The sequence below is a fragment of the Trichophyton verrucosum genome (assembly GCF_000151505.1).
Source record: "Trichophyton verrucosum HKI 0517 chromosome Unknown contig00005_32.r1.exp, whole genome shotgun sequence".
NCBI classification, from domain to species: Eukaryota; Fungi; Ascomycota; class Eurotiomycetes; order Onygenales; family Arthrodermataceae; genus Trichophyton; species Trichophyton verrucosum.
In genome coordinates, this window is record NW_003315633.1 from 12,893 (window position 1) to 32,989 (window position 20,097).

Consider the following 20,097-nt stretch of genomic DNA (forward strand, 5'->3'; position numbering starts at 1 on the left):
TTTCATTTCCTTTTCTGCTTCTTTGCCCTGAAAGTCCTAATGGAAGTAATCCTTCAACCCCAAATGGGCAGAAGCTCTTCGGTTTTAAGTTCGGCAGAGTGTGACGGTGGATCTAATAGCCTGGGATCTAACCCCTATTAGTTTATGTTCGCTCATTTCTCTAATAAATTCTTCTTTCGTCCAAATTCTCCTTGTATCCGAATCCTTCTGAGTATATTTGACCCTTCTAAATTGCAGTCGACCAAGTTGATCCGTAGGAAAGATGTTCCCATAAATTAGTACAAGAGTATTGTGTTGTATCCATATTCTTATCTGCATTAGTGTGTATTGGTATTCGTAAGGTTCGTCAGATACTCGTAATTATTCACATAAAATTCGTATCTAGTACGGAGCTGCAATCAAGACGAGTTCATGTATGTCTCTCCTTTCTTCGGAGCCCAGTTTTGAAGCCACTCTCTCGCCTTGAATGGGTCTCCGCTGGCGGACTCCATGGCTGCTATGCACCATTCTATTTCGTAACTTTCTGTACGGGAGCCCGCGTCAGCAACGACTTCAGCTGCCAAAATTTCAGCTAGCTCTCTCCGTCTTTCAGTAGCCTCGTCTGTACAGAAATACAGAGGCGAGGTATTAACAACTGTAGGTCCAATAGAAACGCTTTCAACCAATGGTTTGATCATTGTAAGGATCTCTTTAGAAGCGAGTGTAGTCCCGGGCTCAATCTTGCAACTGGCACGGCCAGTTTTGCAGTATTTATTGCGGCACCATGGTTTTCCACATCCAGTAAGCATTTGAGAAAGGTACTTCCGCTCAATACGACGGCGAAGTGCCTTGCCCTCAGGGTCATAAACATCTACGTATAAAGGACCGAAGCATACTTTGCAAAGCCCAAGGGTATCGTTCGTCAAATCTCTTTGCTTATAGCTTGGACCATTAATTGTTCGGCTGCAGTTGACATTGAGGCATATTTGTGGGGAAGGCCGCGAGACTCGGTCAAGTTCATGATGGCGTAAATGGGTATTCATATCCCGAAGACGAACAGTTTTGTGGCATAAATGGCAGTCTGTTGTTCTTCCACCATCAACCAACTCGTGTGGAGTAAGGTTGGAAAGGACTACTTCTGGGTCTAGAACGTCTGGGTCTGATTCACCTTTTTGGGGAACAACAAGATGGCAGAATTGGCACAGTATAAGCTTCTCAGGGCATACTGTAGTCCGATGCTGGGCTAGGTCCGGAAGGTTCTTGCAAACATATTTGCAATCCCGGCAGGTATGGGCAGAGTGGAATACAGTATTATGTCTATCCTCACTCGCGTCCCCAGTTCCACTTGAATCATCATGGGGACAATGCCAATGGTTTTCCCATTCGGGTGATCGTTTCTTGAACACTTTCTTGCATTTTGGACACACCACATTGTTTCGAAGACAAAAATTCTCGTGTAGGATCATGGTTGCTTTTGGAACCCATTGACGACAATTCGTGCATTGCGTTTCGTCAGAGCCACGAGCACTTTGGTCTAGACCATCAGCTTCCGCCGCGGCACTAGGTATAGCAGAGGTGGTTACCCGTAGCTGGAACCCAATCGGCTGCGTGTGGCTTGGTTCTGTAGAACCATTCTGCCCTCTCAGTTGCGTATGAGATGCATGAATCGAAACATATAAACAATCCGCATCGTGCAGTTCCACGTTCGTAGGTTTGATCTCAATCACTTTCGGAAAGTTGGTCGAGAAATTTCCCCATACATGTTGGTCATTGCGAGGTCGAGCTCTTTGCCTGGCTGAAAATGGAGATGCAAAGATATCAACAGCCACCTCATCATTATCCAGGTCCAGTTCTAAGATTAGACGTTTTGACCGTTCCCAGGCCTCAAGCTCATAATCCACATAGTCTCCCGGAAGCACTTGTCCATTGATTTCCTGTCCATCTGTGATTTTACCACCGATCGAACTTTGCGCACCGTTTTCGGGCGCTCGAGTTTTCTTTGCAAGCCTCCTTTTCAAGCTCTCACGGGCTTGATCCTCATCCATGGGTTCTATATCCACTTCTAAATCCGTATCGACAATACATATTGCATTCCCTTCCGGCTGCACCTCGTCAATGAGGAACTGCATAGTCTCACTTCTGTTGGCCACCACTGTCAAAACCTCCCCCACGGAGAGTGTTGTATAATTGTCCCGCAACTGCCGCTCTAGCAAGGCTTTCCAATCTTCCACATCATATCCTGCTTCTAATGGCCTCAATCGTACATAAGATCCCTTAGGAAGCTGGGCAGCGTGAACCGTGATCGTAGGTAGTGGATCTCTCTGGGTGGCGTCTAGCTCAACATCAAAGCTATGGTCCTCTATACCAAGGCTTTCACGAAGGAACGGACTTAGGGAGACCTCATTATCATCAGCAGAGAACTCCCTAATTCCTGAATGCACCACTCGCCCATTAATAGGGTTAACGAGGCGGAATGTCAGAGGATGGGGGAGCTCTCGTTGTCGTGCATCGTTGCTACCGATGGAACTGTGAGAGTTGAGGTCGACAGATAAAGGATTTTCCTGCGTAGGAGACGGGATAGTTCGAACGGCAGCGAGTATCTGTTCAAGAGCTGTTTGTGGTAAAGTGATCTTGTCTCCGGTGAGCTTCGGAGTCTTATTCGGCGGCGAGACAGCAAGCTTCCTGCTCCACGAAAGCCCCTCCATATCTCTGAACCCAGGCCTAATACTGATCGATGAAACAAATTCCTGTAAATGAGGGAAAAGAAATCGTCGTGTCTGACTGCCACAGAGTGGCTCCAAGCTGTATTATAACATGATCCGCCACCTGTTGCGAGTGCGTGGTCAACGATCCTCTTCGAGAGACTGTCAGCGAAGTTCATGGAATTGTCCCGATGATGTAATCACAGCTATTAATAAGCTGTTTAAACATTAAATGTGGTCCGTGCATGCGTACCTGACGCTGACTCAGCAGCTTAAAGAAAATTTAAGGTAAAAAAGCCAATCAAAACTCAAAACCAAGGTATGGTCTATGAACGTGAAATTAATTCACTGAGAAGATACATCTACATCTTCCTAAATATATACATAATAAATTATAAAAATAGCGGTGTTTATCATAGAGGACCAAGAAAGGCATAGATCTCATGTGGTATTTCATTCCTCAGCCCTCTCACCGAACAAGGCAGCCAAAACTCTCTTGCTCCACTGGTGCATTGGTGGGCGTTCTGGCCTTCGTTGTTTCTGGTCGTAGACCATCTTAGCCAGCTGCTTGTACTGGTAAGTGGAGTCCATATCGTATCTGATGCCGTGGTCCGAGTCAGTAAACCACTGAGTAGTCAACTTGTCTGCAGTTACACCGCCATTCATCAAGGTGTTAGAAAGGACAGCAGCGTTTTGGAAGTGGACATTGTCGTCACAGCCGTCAGCGTTTAGTTCAACGGTCTTCATGTAACGCTCGGTGTACATGCTGTCATAGAGTCTGAAATCAGAGACAGGAGCAGTACTGATGCCAAAAGTGAATACACCACTGTCAGTCTCGAGGGTCTTAGCGGTCAAGAAACCGCCATAGCTCCATCCCCAGATTCCAATATGGTCCTTATCAGCCCAACGGTTTTTCAGCAGCTCCTTGGCTGCAAAGACCTGGTCCTGAGGTTCGAGGAAACCGAGACGCTTAGCTACGGCGCTGCGGAACTTGCGGCCCTTGTAGCCGGTTCCACGGTTGTCGACAGTCCAGGTAACGTATTCAAGCTCAGGGTCAGATGTGATGTAGGACTTGAAGTCCAATGAATTCCATGCCTGGCTGACCTCTTGGGCGCCAGGGCCACCATACGGAGTGAAGAGGACAGGGTACTTCTTGTGTGGGTTGAAGTTAGGTGGCAGGCGTTGCTTAACATTGAGGGTTTCACCAGATGGAAGCTTGATCTCAAAGAAGCTAACCTTGGGGAGCTTGTACTCCTTCAGCTTCTCGAGCAATGCATCATTGCTAGTGATCGTCTTGAGAGGCTTCTTACTGTCCTTAGTGGAGTAGAGTTCTTGGTATGGAACATTTGGGCCTTGGTAGGACAGGATATAGTAGCCACCCTTGGCCGAGAAGGATGCAGTGTAGTACGCAGCCTCCTTATCGTTGACGAGAGGGGTCATGACCTTTGTGTCATACGAGACAGAGTAGACGTGTCGGGTGGTGCTGTGATATTTGGTGGAGGTGAAGTAGATCAGCTTCTTCATCGTGTCAACCTTGAGAATGGCAACGACTTCCCATTCTCCCGTTGTTAGTGCAATCTCCTTTCCTCCATCAACCGGGTAGAGGTAAATATGTGCCCAGCCAGAAGCATCAGAGATATCGACGTAGTACTCCTTGCCGTTAACGTCTCCGATATATGACATAGACAGGAGGTTGTCGATCCAGCCGTCGGTGCCATCTCTTTCGCGAATAACCTTGGACTCCTTTGACTCGACCTTGACGCTGACAATCTTTTCTCTATCCTGGACACGGTTGAAGGCACGGTATGCTACACTATCGTGGCCACTGCTGAGCCAAGCAACCTCACCAATCACAAGGTCGTTTTCCGGGAACGCAGTAACTGGGATAGTGGTCTCCTGGGATGAAGCAATGTTTAACAAGTGGAATTGCACGGTTGGGTTCTTCGCAGAGACTTTAGGGTAGCGGATCTCCAGTTCCCTTGGGTAGGCAGGGGCGATCTTTTGCTTGTTCTTGTAGTACGGAATAGTGTAGGTTGGGACTCCAGTCTCGTTGAAGCGGAGGTAGGCAAGGTATTCACCATCAGGTGAGAACCAAAGAGCGAACCGGTCTCCGAAGATTTCTTCCTCGTATACCCAGTCAGGGACACCATTGAAGATGTCCGGGCCGCCGTTTTCGGTAATACGCTTGGTCTTGCCGTTGTTCCAGATATACAGGTCGTTACCACGGACATAGGCGATAGAGTTGTCCATAGGGCTCCATTGAGCATACTGGATGTCACCAGCCTGGTCCTGGGCTAGGGGGGTCAACGAACCCTTCTCAATGTCCAGAATGAAGTAGTTGGCAAAGTAAGAGTGACGGTACTGCTTGGTGTAGTTGGTCGCCCATAAGACAGCGGAAAGGTCTGGCTTGAACCAGTAGTCGTAGTAACCCTTGGGTACCTTGTCTGCGGCAACGAGAGTCTTGTTGGTGTTCGTGACGATATTCTGGAGGATCAATGCTCCATCGTCAGACTGGGAGATGTACTGGCCATCTTCATCACTGTTAATCCAGGCAAGGGACGTCGACCTTGGAGAGATAGTAGCTCTAGGGACACACTCCTTGTAGGTCAACAGCTTGTTGCCGCCACCAGTTGGTGGACGAGGCTCACGAGGAGGAACAATGGCTTGGGCGATGCCCGCCAGCAGAAGTAGCGAGAGGAACTGGGATGTCTGTCAGTTTAGCTGTCACTGCTTCCACCACCGGCTGTCATGTCCCCGGACACCACCACCTACCTTCATGCTGGAGTAACGAGAGTAGCAACTCGGAAAACAGGAAATTTTGCTTCCAAGCGCAACAACTGGCCGCAAAAAGAGAAAAGGAAGCCGACCTCTCCACACCCTGACAATGTGCCTGGGTGGGAGGGTTTAAATACTTATATCCCAACTCACATCTTCCCCCCGTATCCCCGTAGAGAATTATCTAACTCGCTCCTCAGCTCCTTCGTCTGTTACCATGCTTCTCCATGTCCTGGGGGAAAACCCAATTCAACTCCACCAACAACAAATTCCCTGCCTGGAGCTAACCCGCATTCTGCAAGTCGGAACGGAGTTGCACAACATACAGGCATGGCTCTTCTCCATTTTTATTGTTATCTGCGCTCCCCAGACTTGCCTCCCTTGGCCTTTTCTTCTTGGCCGGCGAGGACAGTGCAGGGATGTAACATCGCCTCATCGTCTGGAGAGTCGATCCCCTGCTGTTCCTTGGGTTAGAAGCGGAAAGCTTCAGCAACCCTCCCTTCTTGTCTCTGTCTCTGCCTCCCTGTCCCCTCGCATGCAGGAAACAGTTTCCTGTTTCCTCGTTTCGCGCTTCTTATTTCTCCATCCTGGTCAGTCCTTCGGCGACCATGGCTCTCTTTGTTGCCCAGTGTCTGTGCCAGAGAATGTTGACGGCAAGATAACCAACACTTGAGCGAGATGCAGCTCATTAAACCTCTTGGGATTTGACTTTCGCCGGCGTGACCCTGTACGTCTCTGGGTTAATCTAAGGCCACTGACCTCGTATAAAAGCACCAGAATGCCTTTCCCTCATTCGCTGCGTAAAATGAGCCCAGAGGCCAGGAAGCTCTCGGAAGAACAGGATCATCACACTGGAACTTTTCCATTCTATTATTATACGTGTTGTTGTCACGATAAATGTTAATTATAACTGCCATCATCGGAAGCGTTGGGATAATAAACTCCGTACCTCAGAGCAGGTTGAAGTCAGTCACGGCCAAGGCTTTGCCCAAGTCTATCACGTGCAGTCTCTAGACCCATCCAGACTGGTCGTTACTTCACATCTGACCCTTTTGGTTACCAAGACTACCTTCTATCTGCTGGCCATGCAGAGGACAACTCACCCTTTTTCTGCTGTTGAGGGAGCAGCTTATAACTACTTTACCCACACCCAGCTCTCCGTAGCCCCTGAGCTTTGAACGGAGTAGTGTAGTGACTGAGGTACATTGGAAAGAGGACGAATATTCTAAAGGCTTCCCTATCCCAGATAGAATATCAAAAGCTTTTAAGTTACTCTCGCAACTTGCCTTACTAGGGCATGCTGATTCTCGCCTAACCGCTGAATAACCAGACGTTTACCAGAGTGGCGGTTTCCATCGGGTTGGCCTGGGGGACACGTTCCATCATGGCCAGTTTACCATCCTACGGAAGCTTGGATATGGACAATATTCTACCATTAGGCTGGTCAGAGATTCCAAGTAAGTTCATCAATCCTTTGCATAATTAGGTTAATAACGAGTAGCATCAGGGATACGTAGCACTTACGGCATTAAGGGCCGACTATTATAGCAGCAAACATGACATCTTAGAGATATTCATCCGGAAATCTCCGAAATGTCTAGAACCAAGGCACTAAATATACTGTGCCTCATCTTCTTGAGTAATTTAACACACGGGACCCAATGGAGATCACGTTTTCTTAGTGTTTGACATTCTAGGGCATCATCTTAGCTTTCAACCCATCAGGTTCGAGGATGGTAAGGGCTGTGAAATTCATTACGGAGCAGCTTCTAGGCCTTGATTTCCTCCACAGAGAATGTAGTGTCATTCATACTGGTAAAGCACCATCGATACTGCTATCTCCACTATACTATGTTATTATTCTAACTCTCATATTCCTAGATCTAAAACTAACAACATTCTTCTAGAGGTGTAAACTCCGGAATATGCTGTTGAGCGGACTATGATACCAGCGTCTTGGAGAGAACGCCATCTCTCCGGCTTAATCCAGTTCCCTACTCCAAGGGCACCTGAGGTGACCATAGCTGTTCCCTGGGGCACTGGCGTTGATATCTGGGCTCAATTTATAGAAACAGATTCGCGCAAATATCACTTTTGAAACCTATTTATTGATATACCTCTGTGAAGGACATGCTGGAAATCGATCCTGGATCCAGGAAGTCAGCTGCTGAACTATTGCAGCATAAATGGTTTGAGTTATAGAATACCTGCCTATAATCATCATGCGATGAAAGCTACCGGGAGGAGGCCTTCATATAGCTACACTCAGCACCATGGCCGGAAATGGCTCCTCCCGTAATACCCCTATAGTCGTACCGGACTCCTTCCATGTGAACCAATTGCCACTCTCGAAGGAGTTTATGTCGTTTAGGTGCAAGTATTCAATCTGAAAGGAGTGTTAAGTCCAATTTACTCCATCGCGGAAACGGTCTTCAATAGCACAGCTTCGAGGGGGAGCGTATAGGGTCTTCACTCAAACCACTACGTCTGCAATAAGACGTACGATTTTAAGCTCGACCACTAAGAAGCGTGAAGAAAATTTTAGGCCAACCAACTGGACATCTTCCCTAACTTTTGGACGTCAAGTCAAGCCCCTGAATCATAGAACCGGAAGTTGATGAGGCCTCCTAGCGATCTGTTGATGTGCTAGCGTACCTGATCGTCAGATTGAGGAGTGCAGCAATGAGCTCAAGGGTATATTCTGTGGCGGGGCTAAAAATGCTGGGCTCGATCAGATTTTGGAGCAACTGAAAACATGTTCGAAATGCGGGAAAAAAAACTGAGGAATAAAGGATGCGGGAAGAGTGGGAGGGGATAAGCAGGTCCTAGTAGAAAGTATAATTAGCCGTTTTTTAACTCTAAAGCGTCTTTAAAATAGTCCATTATGACACCAGCATCTGTTTTATAGTCTGGTAACTATACCATGTATACATGTCTACAAACCAATGATGTCATGTATGGTGTGTCATTTCCTTAAGCCATATAAAGCAGTATGTATGGACCAGCCTTTCAATTGATCAATCAACCAAAGAAAATAACAAATACAGGACTCGTTCATGTATGCCCCAGGGAGTATCAGTATTGAAAGAGATACTAGCATCCATGAAAATGCTAGTACGCCTCTACATTGTAATATCTGTTTGGAATTAGAATCTCGGGAACAGATACATCGATTTATTTACCACTCCTGTTGTATAGAAGCTTGTTAGTGGTGTTAGCACCTGGGTTCAGGACAGGCCCAGAAGCCATCTTGATAAGCTCTGCACAAACGGCAGCTGGGGCAATTCCCTTAGAGGCCATGAGAGTAGCACCAACACCACCAACATGGGGGGCGGCCATGGAGGTTCCGGACATGACTCCGGTTTGGTTATTAGGCGTGGCAGAGGTAATTCCCTGACCGGGTGCGTAAAGCTTCACTGGATAAGTTGTTAGCTCCAGAGGTGCAATTCAATGCCAGAGTCAGGCAGTCAAGGGAAAACTTACCAACGGACCCATAGTTAGAGAACTTGGCCTTATCGTCCCTGATAGTGGTAGCAGCGGCACAGCAGACATTTTCCGCAGAAGCAGGGCTTTTGTTCGTTGCATCTTGCTATGATAGAGTGTCAGGATGGGAGAGGGTATACCCGTACCTACTGTGGGTTATGACTTACGTTGTCGTTACCAGCGGCGACGGAAACAAATATACCAGCCTTTGCAGCATTGGTAATAGCCTGGTTGGCAGCTACCACCTTTCCGCCGCTAATTGACAGATTCAAAACCGCCTTTCCGAGGATCTTCTTCTCGCGAGCGTCATTAACACACCACTCGAGGGCTTTCATAATGTTGCTCCATAACCCGGCACCGTAATCGTTAAGAGCCTTCACGGCAACAACGTTTGCCTTCTTAGCAAGACCGTATTTGGTCCCTGCCGCGGTGGCAGCAGTGTGAGTTCCGTGGCCATGGCGGTCGTTGTCCTTGGTGTCGTTGACAACATTGATACCCCAGACAGCACGCCCGCCAAAGTCAGGGTGGTGGATATCGATTCCGGTATCAACACCGTAGAATGTTATGCCGCTGCCAGCGCTCTCATCGTAGACGTAATCACGAGTGCCGTTCATCCGGTGAGAGACCCTTCCAAGTCCCCAGGACGGGGCATCCTTTTGCGTGACGAATCCGCTAATGTAAACGTGACGATCGTGCTCGACAAAGTCGACCTACATGCCATTAACATTGTTAACCAACACAGCTCTCGTCCACTCCAAGTAGCGTTACGTGTATCACTCACTTTATCATTGTCAAGAATGCTGGCAAGGGTCTCACTGTCAAAGGATCCGCTGTACGCATGCCATCCGTTGATCTTGTAGGAATGTTTGAAACCACCCAGGTTTTCGGCGCCTCGTTTAGCAACACCCTCACGATGGAGGTCAGTGACCCAGGACACATGAGAATCCAACTCAGCGGATGAGACGGAGTCTTTCATAACAACAAGGTAGGAATTTGGGATAATGTCCTTGCTCTTCGCAGAGCTCAGCAGCTCTGCAGCATCCACAGCTGACAAGGCAGCAACTGCCGTGAATATCACTTTAAAGAGACCCATAGTGTAGATGATGAAGGAAGTTCTGGTTGTAACATAGATGCCTTGGATTGAGGCACTGTTAAATCATATATAGATCAGGATATCTGGGGAACCTCGGGAGAACCTTGGGGGTTTCTTGGGAGATCTACCATCGAAGATATCTTGTAATAATATGCGTGATTAGCCGTTTAGTAATGTATTCGATGTTCCACGAGACACATTGGATATAGATAGTCTGCATCCTGGTAGCCATTCATGCAGCTGAATCTCAATGAGGTAGCTCGGCAACTCGTATCTCTCCCCATCATCGCTAGCCACGGCACTGGTTGTTACAGGGGCAATGTAGATATAACTACGCTATCTGCTAACCCAGTGCTCGTTGTCTTCCCGAGACTAGCATTAGTATATACCGAAGCAGGATGCTAGCCTAGCTATTTTGATAGAGGGAGGACTTTGATAGAGATAGCGAGTACTACTCCATTGCGTTCCTATAATTCTGTACCTCTTTCTATAGGTACTCTCTATTTAGTCAATCGTCTATGAATTGGAGGGTATCACTTTAATTCTGTAACTTGCACTCCATCCTCTTCTCACGTATTCCAAGAGGGAAGCGGTCTTGGATGGGGGTATCTGTGACTTAGTTACTCTTTGTCACCAAAATCGTCTAATCTGAAATTAAGGCCAGTCGTTAGGCTAACTAATTTCCTGCGTCAAACTAAGCTTCTCCGCTACTGGCCGCCACTGTGGAGGGGAGTATGGATAACTATTCGCCAGGTACCTTCGGACGAACGGAGAGATACCGGTAAGTATATAAAATCGGTGCGTGAAGCCTCAGCTGTTCGTGATAGAACTGGACGACCTTTGAATGGTGGTTGCTGGGAACATCCTAGATGAATCCCAGCTGCGGAACATCCGGCACGGAAACACACCAGGAGGAAACACTGGGTGCCGAGAGATAAGACGACCCCCTCCTCATTGACAGATGCGAACCTGTCAACGATAACCAGCACTGAAACGGTCACTGCAGAGGCGAACGAGATACGATTTCTCCTACAAGATGAGGGAGTATGTCGTGCTTCGCCCATCCCTGCATCCGCTGCCCTCCACATATTTACACCCAATAAGAAAAGTCTGCGACGGGATTAAAATAATAACACGTCTCACATATAACCAGGTAGGCTCTCAGACCACCTTTTATGGACGTCATCTCTGAAAGAGAGTATGTTGATGCTTTTCAGGGGAAGCCAGTACGGCATTCCTCTTCCCCCTCTTCCCGCAGGTACCGGAGCATAAAGTGACCAAGGGATGCCAGGTAGTTGGCGTTACCTAAAAGGGCGGCCCCTGCACGGCCCGGCTCCAGTGCCAAGACCCCCGGCCGCATGGACGCCTGTTCAATCGGAGTAATACTTATGCCGTAGCCCGTGATTATATAATCAATCTAGAGCTGTCCGGTCTCGGAAACTTGGAAGGCCTCGGCTTTTTTTACCTCGGAAGACGGAAAGGGGCTTTTAGACAGTAGGTTACACATATTATTGGAAGCAGAAGAGAAAGCCGACGAGAATGACAGAGAGAAAAGGGATGGAGTGATGCTGTGCATTTGGGGATCTCAGTTGGACCAGATTATATTCAAGATGCTAATAGTTCAGGCGAATTAGGAATAGATGCTGTTGCTTCCCCTGTGTTTACAGTCACTATCTAGCACTGAGTTATCGCCCCACCAGCATAACGAGATGCTTCCAAGTTTGTGACGTTTGTCTGCCGCAGAAGCTGCCAGTTACGTAGCTGCTGAGATTCCAGGCAGGTTATCGTATTATGGCCAAACTAGGAGCTACCGTTATGGTACCTTCGTAGCGGCGGAGTATATAAAGTTGGAGAACCCCTCTGCTCGTCTGAGTTCTCTTTCGTAAATCTGGCCAGCTCATCAATCGCTAACACCCTACTCCAAGATCCGAAAATATTCTAACACACATACTTATAAAACCGGCTTTTTCTCTCCGATTCACAATGGATACCTTCAACTGGTCTTACCACTCCATTGCCGGCGCTTATGTGCTGGGCCTGGCACCACACTTCGTCTTCTTCCTTAAGACCCTGAAAACCGGCAAATACTCTAACCTGACGTACGTTACCTGCCTAGTTTATCGATCCGTCATCAGCTGCAAGCAGCCGACTAACAATGTCTTAAACCATACATAGACCGAGAAACACCCTCGACTCGCTTCGTGGCGTCATCCCCGCCGAACAATGGAACAGACTCTTCAAGCTCAGAAGCATTCATATCAATGCCATGGAGAGCATCCCGATCTTTGCCGCTGCCATCGTGAGTTTACACACAGCCTTTCTACACAACATTATGTGGTATTCCTTTCGTCTCTAATTCGGTTTAAATCTAGCTTGCGGGTAACATTGCCAAGCTCCCGGTCAGCGAGCTCAATTACCTTGCGGCTGAATACCTCGGATGCCGTGTAGCCTTCGCGGCTCTGTACTTGGGCGCCGGGTCAGAGCTCACCAGCTACGCAAGAACTGGAGTCTGGTTCTACAGCCTTGGACGGCTTCTCTTCACCCTGATTAAGTCTGGAAATGCCGTTTCTGGTCTCCTCTAAACAGTGCTACTACTGGATCCCACCCCAGGATGTGATTGATGGTTTCGGCCGCATTCGACGCTTGGTGCTAGAGCCGGGATCCATTTCCCTGTTCCCAAGCTCCTCTTGACTTGTCAGGTTAAGAACACACCTTGGAGTGGGCTTATAATACGCCACATATAATGACAAAGTGTCCTGTTCTAGTTTGTCTTCATCAGTTGGAGATTGATTGCTAAAAAGGGCTTAGGGAATCGTATAACGGCAATGTCAAATTCCCAACCCTAAAACGCCTATGTATTAATTCTCTCTAGCTAGTTATGCAAAATACCTATTACTATTATATCTTTGTGAAAGACAAACAATAAAACAAGTGAAAAGCAACAATAAAAAGGAAAACTGGAAATAGGAAATATGGTGGCCATCAACTTCTTGCTCACTCGCTCCTTCGTTTTAATAAATGACTTATACCTATAATGGATAGATGATTTCCCATCCACATAGGTATATCGCGCAGCACACAGTTTCAAAATGAGGTTTGGCGGTAGATGGTTTGGCATGTCTAGCTTTCAATGTCCTTGGGAGCGCTGGCTCTGGTTTGGCGCCAGAGGCACGCACTGCATATAGCAGAGAAGGCAAACAAAATGCTAAGCTCCTTGTTAGATAACTGGTTTATTGACTCTTGGACAGTATAACAAGCACTTACCAAAGAGCAATGCTCAGGCCCCAGATCGACTTCATTTCGTAACAGGTGAGCTTCGATGCTCCAATCCAATGGGTGTAACTGATCTTTCCGCCATCCTTGGCGAGGCTCTGGCCAAGGGCGTTGGCAAAGTCATATACGGATGAATGACCGCCAGTGACTTGTCCGATCACATTGCAGTTCAGATACGATAGCGGTTTCCCAACAGTGACAGCGACAACCACGACGGCAATCAAATGGGCTCCATCCAAACCAAGGTTGATCAAGTATGGGAGAGCCCCGTCAAGGAAAAGGATGAAAGTGATGGCGCAGTACAAGACTGCAATGACAGTCTGGTGGTTCCAGTGTTAGACTTATGTGGTATATGTGCGTTTAGGCATTCAAACTTACCACACTCAGAGTGCCGATAAGAACATCTGGTGGAGTTGCATTGGCGTTGACCATCTGAGCGATGAAGTTGGCGGTCATTCCAATGATGGAGATAAGGCAGATGGCCTGGAGTATGCGGACGGCCTTAAAAGAGGTAGCGAGGGCGCCTTGTGGACCAGCCATAGTGACGATTGAGGTTGTGTTCGAGAGGAAAGAAAACAAATGAGATAATGTCAAGAAAGACGATACGTTTTGGGAATGAATGTAGTAGACAGGGAGTGAAATGAATTGCCTGAGTCGCTGGTATACGAATGCGAGGGAATATGCTGATAAATGGACAGAATAAGGGATATAGTTGTATATATATGATGAAATTGTTGAGATAAAGGAGACTGAAAGGGAAAACAAGTTAGAAATGCAATGATATGAGACAAGGGAAATAAAGGAAAAGGAAAAGGAAAAGGAAACAACACTCTATCAAAGAGTGCCGATGGTAGTTGATTGTTGATTGCTGTAGAATAAGAGGAAAACAGGAATGAAAGAGAAGAATCACCGCCTTTATATCTCGATCTTTGGGTATGGTCTAGACACTGGTCTACATCACTACGCGCCTTCAAGATAGATCATTTTTGATGGTGAACGGCGAATTATCTTTGGATCGTCGGGTCGTTCCTATTCATAGAATTGTCTAGATCATACTCAAGATTCTGTTTAGGATACTGACTTCGCAAAGTCAGTAAATTATTAGAACTTGGACGTCTCAAGGGGCACAAGGTTGGGTATTCTCTTCAGCAAGCGCTGGCCTTCCCAATGAAATCGCGAACAATCAGTTTCATAGAAGCTGACACGGCTCACCGAACCTAAAAGGCCGTGTTTGGGGGCCCCAGAGCCCTGGGAAAGGCCCACCGACGAGCACCAGTAGGGTGGATGAGCTGCGTCGTCGCTGACGGACCACTGGTTGGAGCTTGGAGCTTGAATCTTGGAGCTTTGGTAGCAAAGGAGTCGCTGCTTTTGTAGCTAGCGCCACATGGCCCACCACGGCGCTTGCTCTTTCACTTGGCTTGCTTGCTGGCCGCAACTCTCAGCCAAACGATCGAGAGGCCAGACTGAGTCTGAGGCAGAAGCGGGACCGATCTTCATCCCCGACTTGACTCAAGGTGCTTCAAAGCTCGCATTGGATTCTATTTTGGTCCTCGATGTTTCGTCGTCAACCTCGAGACGTCCGTCCTTTCTCTCCTTCCAGCCGTTACTGGCCCTGCGTATCACGTGCCTCAGCCCTGTCTACAGCGGGCGCTTAGAGCAAGGCAGGTTTGTTGGTCAGTGACATGCCATACAGAGTCCATTACGGAGTTTATGGGGCGTAGAACGATTCAGCTTGCTCCGACAGCCATTATTTAGCATGTTTAGCCGGTTATGTTCAAGCCAACTATCTACTCCGTACTGCCGTTCTTTAGGAGCCTGGAGCTCAACGTGGGATAAGCTGCAAAAGGAGCAAGGGATAATAAACAGGATCCTTGGACCTACTGAAAGAGCCAAGTCTCGGTCAATAATAATGCACAAATAACTAGGACAAACCCACATCAGATAGTCAAACCGCAATTTAGCCTTGGGACACTTGGATCGAGCGCATTTGCCCTGCGGCATAATTCGCCTCGGAAGGTCAGGTTCGAAATCCATCAGCCGATAGCCCTATCCATTCTACTGACTGTGCTGACCACCTTGCTGTGTTCTGGCCTGATGAGTGCTGGTTGTTGCGATTCAAACTCCACATCATTTCACAACTTTTAAAGGAAAGTAAAAACAATAATGGAATAAATAAGAGCACGTGATAATCGAACCATGATTATATAACAAAGTTTTAGTTGAGCCGCATCCATCGTGCCTTGGGTCTTGGCATAAAGGCCATTAAAATTTAATCGAAACGTCAGATCGAGAGCTTTTCGGCGGAAGCAGGTGCTACACGAATACTAAGATGGGATAGCTGTTTTAATCATAAGGCAGCTCAATTCTCTTGCGCTGGTGCTGGGAGGATTTTTGGGTCTGCGATGTCGTCCCGTTGGTGGATGAGGAGCTCTCTGGATATTCCAGGGAAGCTGGGCCGGCCGTTCGTCTGCTCACAATGCGCGACAGCTCTCGGACGTAACTTGAGTCGGTCTGTTGATGCCTCTTCGCATTACCCGTTCTTGTACCGTGGTAATGGCAGCGTGCAATACGGCAGCGTCCCTAGACGGTCGTTTTCCGCGACAGGAAATGTAAGTCAAATGATTGATTGTCAGCAAGAGTAACATGGTCTAACTTGTTGGTGGATACTTATAGGCACGATCCTCTACCGAAAGTTCCCTTATGGATGATCGTATGAGAGAGCTAATCGAACAGGATATGAAGAGAACGGACGATATCAGAACCTACCTTCGAAAATGGATAGAAAAACAGCCGAAAACTCTCGATCCCATCATGGAATTCAACGGAACCGCAGTTACCCCATCTACACAGAAAGTTGGTGGCATGTTTCTCGACAACTCTGTCCTCAGTGATAGTCTTCCGGAGCTTTTAGGAAGTTCAGATCTAGAGGGTGATCCATTACCGTTTCTGCGTCCTGGAGATTTAGTTCAACTACGACAGTGAGTACTAGCGCTAACGTGACATGGATATATGGGGCTGACAAGCATTTAACAGTCAAAATGGGACTTCTTCAGGCCAGCTAGCTGTGTATCTTCGTACGGTTAATGACCAGCAGCAGTTTTATACCACCAGGGGGAAATGGCGAATTGCTCGACCTTCAGAAGTGAACTACATTACAAAACATCGCTTTTCACCCGAACTACTCGAGCCAATATTTCCATACCTTCCAACAACGGTAATTGCGAAGGGAAATATGCCACAACTAGCCATGGAAGGCGGTGTTCCCCGTCATATTGGTGCTACTTTGCTCAACTCAATCCTTGAGTTTGAGGGCGCTGCTTCAAAGACGTTTGCAGAAAACGCCACTATATTGAATTCTGTGCATGACCGCCTTGCAAAAGATACAGAGCCAGTAACGCTGACTCTCGAGCAAATCGCCTCTCAGCTCCTAGGCCGAGATCCAAATACCCTTTCAAAAGCTGATAGATACGCGATTCATCAAGCAATTGATCAAAACCCAGTCTCGATAATTGCGAATCAGAGTTTGTCTGTGGTTGAATCGTACACATTCCGTCCAAAGGCGCAGACAGAACTGATCAATCGTGTAATAAAGTGGATGCGAGAGTACCAGACCCTGAGGAGTAGTGGCATGGGAAAAAAAGAAAAGAGGTCCTCGAATCGCAATCCCATTGGCCAATTTGTCAAAACTGCTCGACAGTGGATTTATCGGAGCCGTGCGTCTCGAAAGCCTACGCAGGCGTACAGCTTAAGTCCAAGAATCGACTCGGTTGACGACCTGCAACATCAGGCTGAGCAATTGAAAGAGAGCTCAAAACCTTCCACCCCATCATTTTCCGAAACAGACAGAGATATAATTGAATTTTTGAGGCTTTGGATCCTTCCGCCACTGTTTGTGCGTGATTCTTCTCTTCGAAGCACTGGGTCCTTTATACTTTTTCATATTGGATTATACGACAACTTTAACCTTAACGAGGCTACTGGATATTTGGCCCTACAGGAACTCGGCATCCTAACTCCTTGGGAGAATATTCATGTCCTCAATGAACAGGTCGCCCTTCCTGGCCATGGCCTATCGCCAGTATCCGACGCAATCGTTGAAGAATGTAATAGGTTTTGTGAAATGCCTAGCTGCATAGATACCCTGGTAGATTCCATGAAGGATTTTCGCAAAGACTGGGGAGAGACACCAGTGTTCTGTGTTGACAGTGCATCTGCTGCAGAAATTGATGACGGGTTCTCACTTGAGCGTATCCCAGGCTCATCGGATAGATACTGGGTTCACATCCATGTTGCCAATCCGTCGGCGTTCATTCCTCATGACCATCTCCTTGCTAAAGGGGCATCCCATTTTAAACGCTCTTTTTACACCCCCGAGAGGGTTTATCCGATGTTCCCACCAAACCTTACCAGCGAAAAGTTTAGTCTTGGGCCTGGGAAACCAACCATCACGTTCAGTGCGGTTGTTAATATGGAAGGAGAAATCCTTGATACCAAAATTACCCACGGTTACATTAACAATGTTGTATACATTACGCCAGACAGGCTACGAAAATTGTTTGGTATTGATATAAATGAAAACCCTTCAATGTCCCTGGAAGTTGGAGGTACTCCCAAGGGCCCAGAACGCCCTGAATTACAGGAGCACATATCTGAGGAACACAAAGCCATTCTTGAAACTATGGAGAGGTTACTCGCCGGGCGTCGAGAAAAACGCATGAAGAAAGGCGCTATAGAGTTCTTTCCAAACTATCCCTCGTCACCACTTGTTTCCGGAGGTGAAGAAGGTGTACGTTCATACACAGGCGATATTTCGGGACGTTATGACTATAATGATGATCCCACAATCGGAGTTAGCGGTCAATTTACACAATCAGATGGATCTTTGGAAGCCACCAAAACTGATTTTGTGGCACATGCTATGCTTCTGGGTGGAGAAATTGCTGCTCAGTGGTGCAAAGAGCGCAACATTCCGGTCATATTCTCGGCAGCTGCCTACAATCTGGATAAAGTCACCACGGAAGACCAGGGAGAATTTGTACCTGGTTCATCACCATATAGCCAACTCCCCCGAGCCTTTTCGTCTTCAAAGCCGACGCCTCATATCACGCTTGGCATGGATCAATATAGCAAATGCACGTCGCCCCTCAGGCGTTACTCTGACTTAATCGTCCACTGGCAAGTAGAAGCCGCTTTACGTCATGAGGCAAGGCAAAGTATGGCGGACCAAAGTGAAAGATACCCCAATCAAGTAGACGAAACTGTCCTTCCATTCTCTCGCGAAGACATCAAAGCAATCATAGTCCGCTCAAACTGGCAAAATAAAGCTGCCGACAGGGCACAGGTGCTATCACGGGAGTTTTGGGTTCTCCAGGCCTTATTCCGTGCACATTACTTTGGTGAAGCAAATCTCCCAGAAGGTTTCCAGTGTGTTATCGTCAGCCAGCTTCCTGCGAGTTCTAACTCCGCTTCTGAGCCAGACGAGACACGATATACAGCAAATCTGCTACCTTTCCGGGTTCGCTGTGTCGTGACCACTGACAAAAGCTGTCCCGAATTCCGGCCAGGTGACTTGGTGGAAGCGACTATTTCTAATGTCAACCTATACACTGTACTACTCGGTCTCCGAGCAGTACGTCTCGTCCACCGTCCTGAGAAATCACGAGCTACTGTGCCTCTTGGGTTTCTTCATTGACCTCTTGAATTATTAGACTTACTTTATTCTTGAAAGACGTCTTAGAGAGGTAAATGTATTTTTATCTTGTCGTTTTGGATTAGCGGCTGTACATTTGCAATGGAGTTACGATATCCCATCTCTGATCTCATTCTCATTGCCCCTCTCAATGTTAATAATTCCGCTCCCATACATAGCTTTTGGTTTGCTTAGACTTTAGATATTCCCTTTCTATACAAGGTTGATAAATATCGGTTGCAGCGTAGTTGAGTTTTCAATATAAGGTTCATTGACAATTAAAATATATCCATGGCCAAACGCCCATCATAGTTGCTTAAAACCGTAAAAAGGATTCCGCACGCTTCACGTAAACTGATGGTAGCCTTCTAGCTTTAACTCCTTGCCGGTAGACAAGTGCTTCCTTCAGCCCCTGCCAGTGTGTTCAACAAGCGAACGGACTTCAATGATGTGCTCCACCTCCGCATAAACCAAGAAAAGTCCCATCTATCGTACAAATATTGCGAGTGCAAAAGGCGGCCTCGGTTACCGTAGAGAAAATTCTAAACGTCGATCATAGTTCAAAGGCTAGATGAAGAAGTAACGTTAGCTGAAACGTAGGCATAATAGGTGGTGGTAAGTGACATACGCAGGGAGTAGCCATTCGCCGAACGGACTCTGAAGGAAAGCAACTGCGGCCTGTGAGAGATTATATCAGCCAAAGTGAATAGGTGTATAACCAATGCCAACCAGATTTCGCTAGCTCATCAGCATTCAAAGGACGGTATAGGAGTTAAAACATACACCGAATATGAGAACGCTCCTCACTACGGTGGCATTCTCTGATGAAGTCAACTCAGAGTAAACCGTTGACACAATACCACGGGGCTCCCCGCGGGATGGGTGCGAGATGGCACGCTGCTTTGGGGCCATTTTCGAGAGTGGTGAAGTTGGTTTATCTTTGTGTTTTCCGTTTGGGGAGAAATAGATTTGTTGTGATGATTGGCGATGAATTTGGATATAGAAGTTGCAGTTGGTTAGTTACAAAAATTTCGGGGAAGAAAGGTAAAAGTTGCGCGCTTGGCGTCTGCGCGTGAACGTAGAACGAACTGCATAACTAGTTA

At 47.3% G+C, this 20,097-nt stretch overlaps 6 protein-coding genes across 6 annotated transcripts; 2 read left to right on the top strand and 4 right to left on the bottom strand.

Annotated features, from left to right (window-relative positions):
* Positions 1-398: 398 nt before the first annotated feature.
* TRV_00095 (uncharacterized protein) lies at positions 399-2,684 on the bottom strand (the record flags this gene model as incomplete). Its single annotated transcript, XM_003025678.1, has 1 exon — positions 399-2,684. The coding sequence occupies one exon, from the start codon at positions 2,682-2,684 to the stop codon at positions 399-401; it is 2,286 nt and encodes a 761-aa protein (XP_003025724.1).
* Positions 2,685-3,134: 450 nt separating this feature from the next.
* TRV_00096 (uncharacterized protein) lies at positions 3,135-5,459 on the bottom strand (the record flags this gene model as incomplete). Its single annotated transcript, XM_003025679.1, has 2 exons — positions 3,135-5,390; positions 5,454-5,459. The coding sequence occupies 2 exons, from the start codon at positions 5,457-5,459 to the stop codon at positions 3,135-3,137; spliced, it is 2,262 nt and encodes a 753-aa protein (XP_003025725.1).
* Positions 5,460-8,630: 3,171 nt separating this feature from the next.
* Positions 8,631-10,032, bottom strand: TRV_00097 (uncharacterized protein; the record flags this gene model as incomplete). The annotated part of the gene is made up of 4 exons (XM_003025680.1): positions 8,631-8,872; positions 8,940-9,045; positions 9,107-9,649; positions 9,721-10,032. The coding sequence occupies 4 exons, from the start codon at positions 10,030-10,032 to the stop codon at positions 8,631-8,633; spliced, it is 1,203 nt and encodes a 400-aa protein (XP_003025726.1).
* Positions 10,033-12,015: 1,983 nt separating this feature from the next.
* Positions 12,016-12,614, top strand: TRV_00098 (uncharacterized protein; the record flags this gene model as incomplete). The annotated part of the gene is made up of 3 exons (XM_003025681.1): positions 12,016-12,131; positions 12,208-12,331; positions 12,405-12,614. 3 exons carry the CDS (start codon positions 12,016-12,018, stop codon positions 12,612-12,614), a joined length of 450 nt encoding a protein of 149 aa, XP_003025727.1.
* Positions 12,615-13,292: 678 nt separating this feature from the next.
* Positions 13,293-13,845, bottom strand: TRV_00099 (uncharacterized protein; the record flags this gene model as incomplete). The annotated part of the gene is made up of 2 exons (XM_003025682.1): positions 13,293-13,625; positions 13,684-13,845. The coding sequence occupies 2 exons, from the start codon at positions 13,843-13,845 to the stop codon at positions 13,293-13,295; spliced, it is 495 nt and encodes a 164-aa protein (XP_003025728.1).
* Positions 13,846-16,005: 2,160 nt separating this feature from the next.
* TRV_00100 (mitochondrial exoribonuclease Cyt-4, putative) lies at positions 16,006-18,997 on the top strand (the record flags this gene model as incomplete). The annotated part of the gene is made up of 2 exons (XM_003025683.1): positions 16,006-16,283; positions 16,339-18,997. The coding sequence occupies 2 exons, from the start codon at positions 16,006-16,008 to the stop codon at positions 18,995-18,997; spliced, it is 2,937 nt and encodes a 978-aa protein (XP_003025729.1).
* Positions 18,998-20,097: the final 1,100 nt, after the last annotated feature.